This window comes from Sander vitreus, chromosome 15 (genome assembly GCF_031162955.1).
Source record: "Sander vitreus isolate 19-12246 chromosome 15, sanVit1, whole genome shotgun sequence".
NCBI classification, from domain to species: Eukaryota; Metazoa; Chordata; class Actinopteri; order Perciformes; family Percidae; genus Sander; species Sander vitreus.
Genome location: NC_135869.1, coordinates 8,259,015 through 8,276,382, shown reverse-complemented (window position 1 = coordinate 8,276,382; position 17,368 = coordinate 8,259,015). Strand labels below are relative to the sequence as shown.

General features: G+C 38.2%; 1 protein-coding gene across 3 annotated transcripts in view; it reads right to left on the bottom strand.

Annotated features, from left to right (window-relative positions):
- Positions 1–17,368, bottom strand: part of slc38a12 (solute carrier family 38 member 12) — a 71,242-nt gene that overhangs the window by 47,725 nt on the left and 6,149 nt on the right. For 2 of the 3 annotated variants that reach the window (XM_078269147.1, XM_078269146.1), the window contains exons 5-7: positions 12,593–12,695; positions 10,791–10,874; positions 798–897 (exon numbers count right to left, since the gene is read on the bottom strand). In XM_078269147.1, coding sequence (XP_078125273.1) covers positions 798–897; positions 10,791–10,874; positions 12,593–12,695 — 287 coding nt within the window. The remainder of the gene's footprint in view (positions 1–797; positions 898–10,790; positions 10,875–12,592; positions 12,696–17,368) is intronic. The other variant, XM_078269149.1, reaches the window with a different exon arrangement.

Genomic DNA, 17,368 nt, shown 5'->3' with positions numbered 1-17,368 from the left:
TAGCACAAGAGTAGGAATGACTGTTCTGTATCGGTTGTCTCACAAAAGAAGAAAGAAAGATGTTAATGAGAACGAAGTAAATCACAAATTTAGCTGTATTACAACACAGTATAGATAACCACAGACGTACAGGCACACGACCTAGAAGGTATTTTGTTTGCATGTGTGGTTGAGATCTTTACAAAAAAGACCTACAAAATGTGTTTTGTTTTTAAATGTATTTACCTGGTTAAGTTTATTCTAGTTAACTCTGAAGGCAGAGAAAGTAATTGAGACAAAATGGTGGGCAGTTTATAAAAGATCATATATTATACTTTATACTATTTTTGAAACTTCCTGAACCAATCAAAGACATCACTGTGAGAAACTGTCCCCATTCTGAAATCATCTCACTAAACACTAAAGGGGGAATGGCTATTTCTGTAGTCCAGGATCTGAAGGGCAGAGTCAGTAACTACAGTATATAAAATAACCTTATTCTCACTCAGTCTTGCCTGCGGACTTGCAATAAAAATCTGTCTGGAAGCAAGTCAACATGACCCAGATGCCAGGAGCACCGGTAAGAGGTCAGCGGGCCTAAAGGCCTCGGTCAGCAAAGCTTTATTGTCTTAATCTTGAGTTCTGAAGGTGATTACAGGACTAACATGTCTGGGGAAGAGGAGCCAAAAAGATGAAGACAGATGTGTTCTAAGTAGCAAATGTTCTTCAAGGAGAACGTCTATAAAACCCCTCTATATATGTTTTACTTCACAATATAAGTGAGAATGAATGTGATAAAATGAGTATATTGGTCTTACCAGGCGACTTCCATTAGTGATATAGGCACAGCTGCTGCGTAGATGGCCAGGTCTCCGTACAGATAGACTATAATGCAGATGTAGAACATATTGATGCCGACTGAAAGACAAAAATGAAAAGAACAAGGCATGAATGACTCAGAGTTTGTGTATGTGAATAAAATCAACAGACTCTCCGAAGCTAAGCAATGTCCTGCTGCGGACAGAGGGGCAGCAGCTAAGTGTATTTCAAGACACCTAAAAAAAATAAATAATCAATATCAGTTTTAGTGAACACTATATTTAGAATATTTTCACTGCTTTACCTAGCCGCAGAGTCCCTTTACAACGGGAAACTGAAACGGTTATGTCCATCTATGCTCTCTTCTAAGCCACCAGAGTCCTTTGAAAAAACAAAAAAAAGAAGTAATTTTACCTCACAGAACACGGAAGTTGCTGCCTTCATCGGTTAGTTTGTTTGTTAGTTCCTAACCCTTTTAAAAACACCAAAGTCACAAAATAACACTAACTAATTAACTGAGTAGTCTGGTGGCTATAAAGAGAGCATAGATAACGGCTTCAGTTCCCCCAGTATAAACTTAAAAAGGGATTCCTGCGGTGAAAATGTTCACAAATGTTTTTTTAGATCTAAAATTTGTTTCGCTGCTACTTTGTCCACAGTGGTACTCAGTACTGCCTGCTTCTTCAGACTGGAGGCCCCCCATCTACTGTAGGTAATACACTGACTATGGATGAGTATCTATGACTATCCCTTTAAAAGGAACATGAGATCAAGAGGTGATGAGCAAATACATTCTTCATCTTCATCAGCTGTCCAAACACTTAAAAATGAAATATAGTTGAGGAACCACGTGTGTTAAACTTTACCACCATGGTGCCATCTCTATTAAAATGCAATCTCATCCACACCTCCGCTCACTACATCCCTCCTTCCCTTTTCTGGGACAGCAGAGGCACATCTTATTGGTCTAATGAAAAATATTAATAGCATTAATTAAAAAAAAAACTAATCACTCCATGAAATACATTTTCCCTGTCAGCCTTTACTCTCCACAGCAACAAGCTCATCACCATCTGCCCTTTTCTTTTCATCCACTGGCCGGCCCCGGTCCCGGCCCCGGCTGCCTCTGCCAGGACAAGATGGAGGGCTTTAACTGGCAGACAGATCATCACAGTGCACCACACATCAATCACACTCTTGAATTCTCAGAAGGGGGTTCACTGAACCCCTCAGCTAATTCATTACTGCCGAGGAAATTAGAGCATAGAGTCCTTTAAAAAGGAATAAATAGGGACACATTCACAGCTACACTGATTCTTATATGACTTAAGGGCTGAGAGTGCCAATCAAACAGTTAAATTAGTCTGTGAAAGGAGTTGAAAAAATAAGGATCTGGCAGCCTAATAAACATCCATTAATCTAGTTGTAAAAAAAGCTGTTAACAAAAAGAAACCAACATCAGAGACTACAGAGTACTGCAAGTCAAAATTACCTGATACGATTATTTTCTGGATTCATTGTTTGGTCTATATAATGTCAGACAATGTAAAAGAAACAGTGACTACACATCACAGAGCCTTATGTAATGTCTTCAGATTACTTGTTTTGTTCGACCAAAAGTCCAAAACCCCAAAATATTGAATTTAAACTGATACAAGTCAGACAAAAAGCATCAAATCTTCACATTTGAAGAGCTGGAATCTGAGAGTGTTGACATTTCTGGTTAAGAAATAATAAGAAATGTATGGCTACCTTTTTTTGGCTATCATGTTGCGTATGAACTGTATTAAGGACTGTATTGTTATTCACAGCCAATAACGTAAAGTTAAAACCTCTTTGGCAAGAAGCCACAAAACGCCAACCACTCAAAGTAACACAAAACTGAAAACTGAAACCAAAAACTAAACAAAAAAAGTGATGAACCTCATTACATGAAACAGAAAGTCCTATTCTAAAATATTTTACTAGTTCTACTTAAAAGTGGTAATGTGCCTTATATGTCATTTTGAAAGTAACCCAAATGAATCAATAAAAGCATTAACCGAGATTGAATGGGGCAATAAATAGGGATGATTGCACTGATGGAAGGAATTTAAAATGTTGTGCTTCTGCCTTCTTCATTTGTATTTAATCAATATTATGATAAAAGATGCAAGTGATGTAAAAAATGACATGACAGTTCAAAGAACTTTTGTTTGAACTTTTTAACTGTGAAAATGTATCAGCCACTATTTCAACCTTTGCTAGTTCCTTCCAAAATATAACGTGAGGAATGCTTCATTTCTAGCTAAAGCAGATTGTGTTGCATAGCTTTACAAGTGCGTCTAACATTTGAGAAGTTAAATGAAAAAAGGTTTTCTAGAAAAATATGTTTGTATTTCTCAAAGTAGACATGGGCCGGTTACCGGTTTCAAGGGTTGAAAAAGTTTCAAAACCACTAACATTTTCCGTCATACTGTCCCTAAGGTATAAGCTGTTTTTTATGAGTGGTCAAGGAGAGAAAGTGCCGTTTAGTAATCCCTCTCCCTGCCAGTGTGCAGTGTGTTTCAAAATAAAATACATTGTGTTCAATGGAAACAAATGTTGTTTTAACAAAACATTTTAAAGCTGCAATCGCAATATTTTTGCTGAAGGTTATCATACCGTCAGAATCTTATACCGGCCCATGCCTATCTCAAAGCAAGGTATCAAAAGTATGGTTTTGGTATCAAAATTCAGGTATCGTATCAAACAATACCAGAGTAATTTGTAGAGTTGCATGAATAAACGGTGAATTAAAAATGCATGTATTATTACAAAGTCACCATTAAGATATTAATAAAGACAAGTTTTGGATGTTTACCTGTATACTTTTGTCATGTGCAAGTGTAGCATCAAAAAGACTTATTTCATGTATGTATTTGTTATACTTTGTTTTACAAAGTTAGGAATGCAATGTCTAAAGCTATAATGCGTAGTTTCTGTCTCCCCCATGAGGAAGAGAAGAAATGACAACACCACTGTCATTGCATCCACATGATACAAGCCTTCAGTGAGATGTGGAGATCATAGGCTTAATTAGCTTTGTATCAGCTCATGTGGCAATGGTTTGAATGTCGTGCACTATAGCTTTAAGTCTAAGCCTGATGTTGGTATCGAATCGGTACTCCGTATCGGACGATACCCAAAGCCCAAGTATTGGTATCGGGACTGAAAAAATCGGATCACTGCATCCCTATTTTCATGCACCCTCAAATGCAAATTCAGTATAAGTAGTTCTGTAATGAAGCAACTGATGAAATACTGACTCAAGTGCAATTATACTATATATTGTGTACAATAATGTGAAGCATTTTTTAATATCTATAATATAGTTCAAATTGGATAGGCACATGTTTTAGCATTAAAGAAAAAGTCTTATTTCTCACATTGCCAGCTGAAGAAACAAACCCTTCTCAACTCTGCATAATGTCTTCTGTGGCACAACATTGGACGAGGCATATTAGTATCTCAGTGGCAGATAGCAGAAACAGGACGTACTGTACTTTGCCGCCGCTGTCAGTGAGTGATAGCAAGGCAGGAGCTCTGCATGACCACGGGGATGCAGGCCTTCACGGCACTGTAACTAATATTTCCCAATTACCTTGAGCCACGGGGCAAAAATGCTGCAAAATGGGTCTGCACGTAGGAGCCCGGTCTTTCATGTAGCTGTGTAACGAATCTCTATCCATCATCACTTTGCTTCTGACTGACAGCAGACCTGACAACCTCTCTGAGAGCAGTCACAGCAAAAAGCCACTTTTATTACCTCATACTATAGGAATTTAATACTGTACATTACATAATAGGAATGGACAAATGTTATTTTACGTTTCCTATTGTAAGAAGTCTGCTTTGACCTCCTGTAAGGACACAAATAGCTTGCGCTGCTGTCCCACTGAAAGCCCCTGATATAAAAATATATATTCTTCTTCTTCATCAGAAGAGATATATTCAAAGTTAAAGAGGATTTTAACTTTGATTACCTCATTAACCTTTTTCTCCTTATACTCGAATTCTACTTCTTGTGGGAATATCAGAGTCAAAACTTGATGAACTGAGATTATAGACTTTCACAAATCAAATCTAAATTGAGCCAGCCCCAGATGCAACAAGACCATTTACAATATGTCTCTAAAATAAGTAAATAGGACAGTACAGACTCAGAAATGGCCAATGTCACACAACTTCTGTGTGATGCAGGTAACCTTTGTCAGTGCAATAAAATAACAATAAATCAATATTTAACATCATTGAAACTAGGGCTGCAAAACAAAGACATGTAACAAAGGGTTTAAAACTAAGACTAAATAATACAAAAAAAAATAGCTGACAAAATGAAGAAAGAAAACATTTTGATTAAAAGTTGACTAAAATATAACGACTTTTCGCCGACTTAAACTGGACTAAAACATTTTGAGTTGTCGTCGACTAAAACTATGGAGGATAGGAATGACTTAAATGTCACTAAAATGAATAAGCATTTTTGTATAAATACTAAGACTAAATCTAAAATAGCTGCCAAGATTAACACTGTACTGAATAATTGTAACTAAGTACTGAGCAGGACACTTGAATAATAGACTTACTAGCGCTCTTTGGTGGACAAACTATGTAACGGCAATTTTACAAAAACATTTAAGGCATCGCCATACGGCAACCGAAATATGTATATGTATGCAAATGCAAATATACATTGGACATGGAGCATTTTTTTTCTTTTCTTTTTTTAAACACCCTAACAGCCTTTTCACCCTGTTGAGGTAGATCATAGATGCTATTTCTTCTTTAGGCTTTAAGCAGAAGTGACATATCCTGGCCATACCTCGGCACTGTGCTTCTTCTATCAAACTGCCTAATAAAAGCCACTTAAAAGAAGCAAGTATCCTCCATCTTTTCACTGCTGTGCAATCATGCAAACACACCTTGAACCCAGACATTAGTTTCCTGCTAAGCATGAGTCTTACAAAATCTGAGCTACTTCTATCACTTTCTCCCCCATAGCTCCACATCTGCCTCTAAACACCGGGAAGCAGAGCTGAGGTGTGAAAGGCCTAAACTGATTCTAAAGTTACAACATAACAGGACATTTATTTTAAGAAACAAATCAAGCTTTCGTGGAGCGAGTTTCTATCCTGGGACTCAACTTGTAATATCCATCTGTTTGGTTGATCACAGTTAGCCATTATAACACCCTCCCTGAAATTAAAGTGCATCTCTTACAAAGCTGACACAGAAAAAGTATCGTAGCAGTGGCGTATGGAAAATGATTGGGCTGCAAGCTTTAATCTTCCCAGTGGCTCAGGCACTCCAGATTTTCATTTTGCCAGCGCTCTCAATGCACAAGTATGACATTTAGGTAAAAAGTCAATGAAGTATTAAAAATGAACGTGCGCATGTTTGGCTCTCATTAAAAGACAGAAGCCCGGGTTACACGCCCCCATGTCGCATCCGGTCGGCTTGCCAATTGGAAAAAAAATCCATAGACTGTATATAGAATGGACCAACAGATCCCGTTGCTCTGGACGGAGACCAGTGAAGGCTATTAGAAGCACTTTTCCGGTGAGCGTTGAGCGTTACTGCGCAGCCTCCAACTGAGAGAGACGACATAAATGTGACGTGAGCAACCTGTCTGAAAGTTGTATGTCTTCTGGTAGCTGTGCCAAGAAAAATCTCAATCATTCCGAATATTGCAGAGAAGGAGAGCGTAGGTATATGTAAGGAGATAACATAGGCACAGGCTAATTATTGCTAACTAAAATGCTAGTTAACATTAGTAATTAAATTTAAACAGCTAATGTAAGTCGAAACTACCTGCGAGCTTCTCCTGTACTATACGGTAATTCCTCTACTATGCGACAGTAAGTCCCGTGGTTATGACACAATCGTTAGCCTATTTTTACAAAAACGTCTGCTACGGAGTCATAACGTGAGGTACACGGTAATGGAGCCTTTTATACATTGTCGTGTTTCTTTAGAAATTTACAATGGACAAATAGAGTCTTTAAACACTTCAGATGTAAAGTTATTCACTGTCAAAGTGACGTCAAAATGAATGGCAGTCAATGGAATGCTAACTGGGGGTGAGTGCTTGTTAGCATCAAAATGGCGCCATAGGATCTACGCCTTGTGAGGAGAAGCTTACCCCCTTGAAAAAAAACATGTGTAGCCTGCTCAAGGTAGCCCATTTCCTGATTGATTCTACCACCACTCCAGTGGAGGCGCTAATGAGCTAGATTACTACACACACAGTAGCAGAAGAAGACCAGCTACACACAACGGAACATACAACGATCGGAAAAAACAGGAGTGAGTCGGTTCATTCTCCCGGTTCAGTGACACTACTCAGGTTAATTAACCGGCTCTTTGGTCAGTTCGTCAACACTAGTGTTGAAGTGCTGCGAGTCAGTCAACCACCTCTAATTTAGCTACAGCCAGTCAAAAAATAGCATGGCAACTGCAGATGCAGGAGACCCATCGACAGAGCTTGAACCCCCTCCTCTTTCACTGAAGTCGCCGGTGTGGAAGTATTTTGGATTTCCAGTGAGTTATGTTGACAACGTTTGCGTTGTCGACAAAAAAGCCACAGTTTGCAAGCTCTGCTATGTGCGTGTACCATATTCTTCCACTGGCAGCACAACTAACATGGAAGTTAATCTGTGTGGTATATGTTCAACTGTTCGGAAATAGTTTGTTAAGACACTTAATTGTTCAGAGAAGACTATGGACATAGCTGTTTTATTGTTTTTGTTTGTTTTGTTGTGAAATTGAATGTCAGCTTCTGTGAAGAAGACTGCAGTTACAAAAGAGAAACTAGATGGCAGGTTATAGATACAAGTTATTGTTACATTATGTTGTTAATAAAGGTTTTAAATTTGACAATGTAGTGTGGTACATTGCGAACAAAGGTCAGATATTATATTGCATAAAAGTAGAGGCTAAAAATGGCATAGCAACCTGTGCTTTAAAAAAAAAATATATGTAAAAAATCGAGAATCGAATCGAACCGTGACCTTAGAATCGAAAATGTAATCGAAACGAGGATTTGGAGAATTGTGACACCCCTACTATTCGCTGCCACGGTCCTCCGTATGTCTGGGGAGGGACGGCACAATCCTGCTGTTTGCACAGCCACAATGTTAACCAGCACATCACATCACAGAGGGAGAGAAAAGCTGAGACAAGATGCTGATGCAAGGACAGCGCTCTGTTAGTCTCTGTCTTTGTGACTTTAGCCAAAGTCGTCTTCTTATCTTTCAAAATCATCAATGTGAAGGTTATAGTAACACCTTTCCAAAGTGGTGCAGATAAACCAGCCCGCATCAACATTCCTGTCAGTGGCTGCAGGTCAGGCTGATACGATACTCATGGCCTTATTCCAAGCCTGCCCTGCTGCTGCTGCCATGTCAATTTCAGTCCAAGAGGAAGTCAAATGCCCTCTAAGAATGCCTCTTCTTAGAGCAGCAGGAGAAATGCCTTTTAATTGCCTGCAAAGGTGCAGGACAGAAAGACAGCGGGCAGTCACGCCTACTGTTTATTATCTGTGAAGAGTGGGGAAGTGGTGTTAAAACTGTTTTAACTTCCTGTTACTTGATGGACTTGTTTGCACTCTTTGTTATTTAGCTGCTTGAACACATGAAGAAAGAGCTGAATACAATTGCCAGTCCAGACTGCATTTTGCCCTCAGTTGTTACTTTTGCTCCGCTTTCCAAGAAAGACGAACCACTGTTATCAGATGTTATCTGTCTTCGCACACCTATAATCCCTTGCAATTTAGGTTTGTTTTCTTTGTTTTTTTCTGTTTTCTAGAGTTGGTTTGAATCAAGTTGTCACTTCTAACAAACTGCACAGCCATTCCCCTCGGAAGAGGACTGAGATTTAGATTTTCAGGCACTTTGCTGTAATTGTAAAGATCCTAGATGTAAATAAATAGCTTCTAATGTGCTTCTTCTTCAATTTAGCAGATTTTTTAAGTGCAAATCTATAAAGTCTGAATGCACACTGACCAAGAGGCAGTGCCTAAATAAAGAATCTATAGGGCTGCAACTAACAATTATTTCCATTATCAATTAATCTGCTGTTTATCTTGATTAATCCTTTAATTGTCTGCTCTGTAAAATCTTGAAATCTGAAAATGCGCATCACAAGTATCCAGAGCACAGGTTGAAATTAAAATTGCTTGCATTTTCTGACAAACGCTCCAAAACATATTGAATTCATTAACATAGAAGACTAAGTATCATTTCAGATGCAAACGAGTAAAACATAAACTCAAACTGATTAACTCAATTCCATTGTATTTATAGTGTCAATGTCAACTCACATAACAGAAGGTATCCCAGGACACATTCCAGATTCTTTTTAATCAAATTTATCAAAAAAAGGTCAAAGTTCTTAAATGGTTTGTTTGTGCTAAGGCAACATTTAACATTTGAGACAATATCTAAGAATGTAAATGACAACTTGCTGGACTTGGTAATTGTTTTCATTTGTGCAAAAAATGGAAGCTCTCACACGGGTATGAAAAATGAGGATATCAGGTAGAAAGTGAGCAGGTCGGTGCTGTCAGAATGGACAAAAGAGCTGCGTTTCCCCCTCGTTCAGCATGTGCTGGGACTCGTGCCAATCTAATTCATTTCTGATTAGAGTCACTGGGCAGCTCTCACATAGCATGGAGCGAGCGAGCGAGAGAGAGAGAGAGAGAGAGAGAGAGAGAGAGAGAGTGAAAACTAATTTCCTTACTACGGATCGATACCTCCACGTGCGTCACCTGCACCCAGCCTGTTTCATGGTGGGAAAGGTCATCAGCAAAGATGTATTTTTTTTTTTTAGCACTTCACCTTTGACGAGCAGGACAGTTGAGCGGATTGACAAGAGGCTGGATGGATGGCAGCACACTGCAGCTTTAACAGCGTGAGCTGCATGACGGGCACGCATGAGTGCGTTCACACGTGTGGGTGTGAACACGAGCCGAGTGCATGTGTGTGACAGTGTGTGTGCGTGCGTGCCGAGTGCTCCACCTAGTGTTGAAATGGTGAAGGGACGGAACGTGTCGGCACAGATGATGCTGTCAGAGCTTTGACCTTTTGTTGTTGCTTTATCCCTGCAACAACAGGGACGCCGCAGACTGTTGAGTCACTCGCATGTATTTAAACAGAGAACGCACACAGACAAGGGGAGGGAGGGGAGGGGATGGGGAGAAGGGGGTGCTGCATCCAGACACGACCAGGACAATGTACTGAAATTAATGAGGAATGTAAAGCTGCGTGGTTGTTCTGTGCGTTTCAAGTAGGGCTGCACGATATAAGGAAAATATGAGATTTGAGATACCGTTGTTGAATATCGCGGTAAAGATATTACTTGCGACAAATAAACAGATATTAAAGTGTACTCGGTTCAGCATTTCTGCTGTTTTCAGTATTCTGCTAAAATACAACAAATTGCTTGCTGAATTTAAAACAAATGAAAGAAAATCACTAAAAATAGTGACAGTTTAATTTTAAAGTGCAGTTTTCTGCTTATATTTTCTTTCAACTAACACAAAAAAAATCTCTGAGTGTCTATTGCGATATGTTGCAGCCTTTTGCGATGTGTATATTGCGCAAGTTGATATGGCGATGACGATAAAAAAAACGATATATTGTGCAGCCCTAGTTTAAAGGTGACTGTGATTCTGCTTTTTAATTTGCCATCACAAGTTAACGGAGGGTTCACTAGCGCCTAAAATCATTCAGGCAGCCTTAACATCTCTGCCACGAGTACAGGTTGTACCCCCCCCCTCCCCCCTCTCTCCCACATGCACGTTAGGGAGATTAACTGCCTTGATGGAGTCTCAAACAGGTACAATTCGGAATCATCCCACACAACCTTCACTGCGCCTCCATAAATGTTACACGTGGCTAATGACAGCGGCATCTGCAGGTAATTGAATAATGGGCCATGAGAGTAGAAGCTCGAGGCCAGAGGAATATTACCTTTGTTGAAGAACATGGAGGCCATTTGACCCATCTCAACCCGCTCCAAGATGTCGAATTGATCGACGTGACCTCCGGATCGCTCTGTGAAAACATGGAGGCCATCGGCAGTAAATAGCGTGCACACAGGAGGCACCTAAATGTCAAAGGGCAGCCTGGTGATTTGATTGGACTTTATTTCTCTGAAACCAAGTCTTGCATCGCAAGGCGTACACTCACTGTCACAGAACATTTAGAAACACTACAAATATAAAGTGTATATCACATCCTACATTACAATTAAGCGGTGTTTACATTCAATGCTTAGCCTATATAAGTCTTTAATAGAATAAAGCACATGAGCTGGATGCACCAGAAGCAGCAGTGCAACATGACTCCTGGCCTACTGAGACCCCAAACTCTGGTTTAACAGTTTTACAGACTGATTCATATAAATATAAATTATATAATATAAATTCATATTATGATAAATAAATATTATTTATCATATTCTGATAATAAAAGATAGAACATAAAATAGGTTAAAAAGTGATTCAAAAACTACAAGTTTGTTGTTCTCCATTGTTTGATTTCATTTAGTGACCAAACTAAAGTAACGCAACAGCACTCACATTTTACATGACAAAATAAAAAGTTGACCGTTCAGTTATCTTGGCCATATATCTTGGCATATACAGTATATATTTATACTATATATACACTATTTAAGATCATTTGAACAGTTTAAAAATCACAGTTTGGTGACCATCAAAATATCGTGTTTTTTTTAAACACACATTTAATTAAAAACTATAGAACTATAGAGCAGTAGCTCAGAATTATTTTCAGGGTGACAATTACAGAAACACAGTTGAAGTGAGTGTAGCTGGTCTCACACTGCCTGTAGCTCCTCACAGCTCCAAAAATGTCGGTGCAAATTCCCAAATAGGTGTTATTTTATCCAACGGATGACATCTATCGAATCAAAAGGCTTACTTTCTCGCCTGAAATTTATAACAACTTCATGACAGCTTCTTTGTTTGAGTTTAAAAATAGCTTTTGGGCAACTACAGGATAGCAAATCTAGCGACACTGAGCTAAGTAATAGCACTTCCGCTCTAAAATGGAAGTAGGATTTCAAAATGCTGCAATGCGAAAGTGCCCTAGTTCAGGCAAAGAATAAAGAGAATATTAGTTTATTTCATATTCTATTTGTTATACTTTATCCGTACATTACTATTCACTATTTTATGTAGTACTTACAATCTAGTTATATTTTTTACATGCAATTTCTTTTTTTAATACATATTTAGTGAGCATTGTTGGAGGGAGCCTATGATTTCTATTGACAACTTTTTGAATTTTTTTTAACTTGTTCATTTTGCTAAATAAAATCAAGACAACAGTAAGACAAGGAAATTAAATAATAAAAAAATAAAGATTGTGCAGGTGAGATTAGGAAAACCCCTAGGGGCTTATAGAAGGAATCTCACCTAAGAGCGGAATGATATAGAAAATGAAGAACTACAATTACAACTGCTTCTGTATTGCTGCGCATTTTATAATAAATAACTTGAAAATCTTATCTTGGTAAGATATTTAAAAAGTATTAAAAAAAAACACTTGGATGACCCTCAAGGAATCTAGTTAATTTTGAATAGAAAACATCAGCAAAGGTAAACTTTTAAGAGTGCAGTTTACTGCTTTCTCCATCTTCTGATCTTCTGATAGACATTGATTTACCAGCACCAGTTTTATGTACAGTGCAGTTTAAAATGGTTTGTAAAAAAAACTATGTACCATAAACATTAAAATGAACCTACGATACTCACGAACAGACAAGATAGGCTTGGATTCCGGCTCCGACCGGCCTCGCACCATGACATCATCATCCGAGTACTCAGAGGTGGAGTCGCTGTCATGGACCTGTGGAGACAACATGAGTGTGTGAAGCTCTGTTTTAGATGCCTGTTTTCCTAATTTCTCGACATAAACAACAGTCAGTTTACAAGCGATTAACACTGTGCTTATTTGCTCAGTATATGTGACACAGGGGGGAGACAACATCTGGAAATTACAAGCAACAGCTGGGACGCACTTTGCAGAATGGAGCACTTCACAATTCACACCGATAGCATACCCGCACATCGCTTGTTATTATTTCACAAATTCTTTGCAGAGTTAGCCATCGATGATAGTCAACTTTGGGAGTGTCATCATGAATGAATGCGAGACACGCTTGCCGGGTCCGACGGAGGAAGAGGAGATGAGGAGTGACGGCAGCTAATGGCTCGGTGACAAACAGCAAACATAAGCAAGCCAACACAATAACAGATTAATGTGCAGCTATGGATCAGACGCTTCCTTTATTGCTGCCTCAAGGCATGAACAAAATCAAACTAACTTTGTAAAACGCAGTCAAACACCAGGCTGAATCCTAATCTCTACTCCATGCAGGGGAATGTGAAAAGAAAGCGGAGCAATTTCCCATGATGCAACCAGGACGAAGCAATGGCAATATTAGTACACATAACGTACCACGTATTGTCTCGAACTGGCTGAAAGAAATTAATTAAAATTAAATTATGAAATGAAAAAGGCCATCTGATTAAAAAAAGTTTCCCAGTCTCCTAACTACCTTAACACCACAAATAATGCTCAACTCTTCTGTGCCTCTTCTTTCTCTTTTTTAACTATTTGTCCCATTGATGTTCAGAGAGTTATTTCAGAACTGAAGTCTGGTAGCGGTAAAGACCTAGATGGTTTTGGAAACTAAGTTTTTAAAGATTGCTTCTAACATACTGGCATATCCATTATCAGATCTATTTAACTTATCATTAACCTCTGGCGAGGTCCCACTAAGATGGAAATGTGCCAGAGTAACTCCAATCCATAAAGGAGGTGATCCATCCGATCTTAACAATTACAGACCCATTTCTATTCTTAGCAATGTGGCAACATTTTTTGAAAAGCTAATATTTAATCAGTTATACAACTATATTAATCAGTCCTCCATTTTGTCTCAACATCATTCTGGTTTCAGATAAAAATGTTCTACCACAACTGCCCTACTAAAGCTTACCAATGATGTGTCATCATTCTTGGATAACAATATGTCCACCGGAGCAATTTTTATAGACTTAACTAAAGCATTTAAGCTTTATGCCATTGGTCTCTCTAAACAAGCTCTTCTCTGGTTCAACTCCTATTTACATTTTCAACATCAGTGTGTCCTTATCCAAGGTAGTTTATCTCGCTTTTCTATTATGGAAAAAGGTGTCCCTCAAGAATCATCGTTGGGGCCTCTCTTATTCTCAATCTTCGTCAATGATCTTCCCCAAGTTTGTTCCGATTGTTCTAAAAATGTATACGCTGATGATACAGTGATATACACTTCTGATACTATGGTATCTAAGATACAGAACAATCTTCAATATGATTTCGGCATTTACGGCATGCTTTTCCCAACAAGATCTGCTGCCTTGAATCAGACTAACCTGTTAATTAACTTCTTAGATGGCACCCCTCTTGGGAGAGTAGATGAATATAAATACCTTGTCCTTTGGCTTGACTCTCAACTCTCCTTCAAAGTACACATAAACACTATTGTAAGGAAGTTAAATCACAATCTAAGGATGTTGTATCGCTCTAACAATTGTTTTACACAGCTGATAAGGTTAAGAATTGTGAAACAACTATTATTTCCAATTATAAACTACGCTGATGCAGTATATCAGAACACTATTGAGACCAATCTCAAGCCTCTAACTGTTGTTTTTAATAGTATCTGTAGATTTGTGTTGAGATGCCCTACAGAACACATCATTGTGTCCTGTATTCCTCATTGAATATCTTGTCACCTAACGCTAGGAGACAGTTTCACTGGTTTCAGATTATTTTCAAATGCATATATCTTAACTATCCACCCTATTTGAAACAATATCTAACACCTTACCAAACAATTTATAGTTTAAGACACACTGACTTCTTATCCTTTAATGTGCTTCGCATTTTCAAAGAAAGTGGCAGGCGTTCATTTAAATTTAAAGGTCCCTTCGATTGGAATAGCTTGCCTGGGTCACTAAGATTAATCATATCTTTGAGATCATTCAAGACACCTTTGTTTAGTTATTTGCAAACAAGCAATTGTTGTAAATGCTTTCCATAAAGCTTGATTGCCTTGTGGTGTAATTGTTAATAGTTTTTTTGGTTATCTGATTATTCATTTTTTCTTTTCAGTTTTCCGGTATTTCTCTCTTTTGTTCTTAATTACTCTTTATATATTTTGTAATGATCATTCTGGTGATGTCTGGTCAGGCGTGTGGGGTGGGGGGGAAGTTAGTATGTGAGTGAATGTGTATGTTGTACTGTAATGTTTTGTCCTTTGTACTGTCCAGTCCTACCGAGGACCCTCTCAAAAATGAGATGACACATCTCAAGAGGTATTCCTCGTAAAATAAATATATATATATATATATATATATATATATATATATATATATATATATATATATATATATATATATATATAGCTGGTGAATGAGTCTTTTGGACTGTTGGTGATAAAACAAGGAACCTGAAGATATCACTTTGGGCTTCAGGGAATTGTGATGGCCATTTTTCACCATTTCCTGACAAAACCGAGAAAGTTTAATCTAACAGATTTATTTAAAATTAATGTTAGTTGCAGCTCTCATATAGAGGATAAAGTTTCTAATAATAAAAATAATACTAGACGAATCATTTACATGGGTTTAACTTGAAGGTTTCTGTTTGTTAAACTGAACACAACTAACTAAACTCTAATAACTTTTTAGAATATCATCTCTAGTTTGCCTGTAATTATTCCCAAATAACAGCTCTTTCCAGGAAACTTCCTACAAAACTATTAGAAAATGACAGATTAAAAAAAAAAAGCGCTGCTGTTATTTCTTTATGGATTTGTAATATTTGGGGAGAGAATTAATACAATCTAGTAGCACTCCACTTAAAGTTCCAGCAGAGGGCAGTCACATCCCCAGCCAGTGCCAGACATAAACTATTTAATCAGAACATCACTCAGGCTTAGATGCAACACAACCCAGTAAGGTGATATTTTAGGCTACACATTTATGGATCTCCTATAAAGAGTCTGTTCATATCACAAGGCCAAGTTTGATACCGTGCTTTATCTTTTTCTTTAGTTTTCCATATTAACTGATGACTTTCTTCTCCAGCAGGTAATGCAGACAGGAGGACTATTATATAACTCACGGTCTCTAGGTTCCACCTTATACTGTATGTGAGGCTTTCTTGGAAAACACATATGATGATGCATCGCTTTATTTGTTAATATGCTTCGCTTAAGCAGAGAGAAATGAAAAGCATTCAGCGGTAAAGGTTTCCAGTTTCATCCCTCTTTTCTTTTCTATTACATGGGATAAAAAAGGCTGAGAGGAGTACAGGAGCCATGAATCAAGGTGAGTGTTTGGGGCTCAGTTAGAGCCGGGCTATTGTACTCTGGCTCATAACTCCTCAACTGGAAACCCACAAGCATCAAGCAAGATGAATTCTGTACCGGGGGAGAAACAAAAAGCAAAGGCTGCACCATTTTAAGTCTTTTTCTAAGTCAAAGTAAAAATGATTGAAGACTCGGTTGTCTCCCTTGGTAATCGTGTACAGTCCTTTACTTACATCCAAATTGGGTTTCTTATAGACGGGTGGCTAGAGACACATTTCACTTGTGCTACGATTGGACAATAAATAAAAAAATACAGCTTCCTATTAAAAAGGGGAATGTCTTTGCAGGCTTCAAACATGAAATATTTTATTGTCTAGTAAGTTTTACTGGGCTATGAATGAAAACAGTCATTGTTTCTCTCCAGAGAAGCTCAAGTGTGAAAGAAGAGACACCCTTGTGGAAATAAACTTCAGTTTAAATAAGGAGGACATCAGGGATGAGAGAGGTCACTCAGCTTTGGTGCTATAGAGATACCGTGAGCTTAAAAATGGGATGTTTAAGCAAACTGTTTTTGTAATGCCTAATATGAGATGTGAGCCTCACTTCAGTTATAATAAAGAATATTTTGTGGCTGTATGTCACAATGTTAATGAAAAAACACAGTCACTGTAGGGAATGTAATTAATATGGCCTGATCACATGCAATACATCCTTTTAGTGTTACAGTCAAAGGAGTCTACAGTATGTCCCGTCTCTCCCCAACATGCTTTCTGACACAATCCGGGCCAAACTCATATGTGTAACATTGCTGCCAAATGAATCACTCTCCCCACTCCCACACTCTCAGATCTGAATTTTAAGGCCATCACACGCATCGCAACCACAATAGCACAGGACAACACACACCCACTCGGCACATAGCAGCCCTAAACAAGAGACCAAGATAAACCACTGCCACTTTGTCTGTGTTATTCCCCTGCATGTTATTCTGTTATGCAGTGGTGGAAGAAGCATTTAGATCCTTTACTTAAGTAAAAGTACTAATACCACACTGTAAAAATACAAGTAAAAGTCCTGCATTGGAAATGTTACTTAAGTAAAAGTATGCAATTATCATTAGAGAAACTTAAAGGACAATTCCAGCGCAAAAAATGAACTT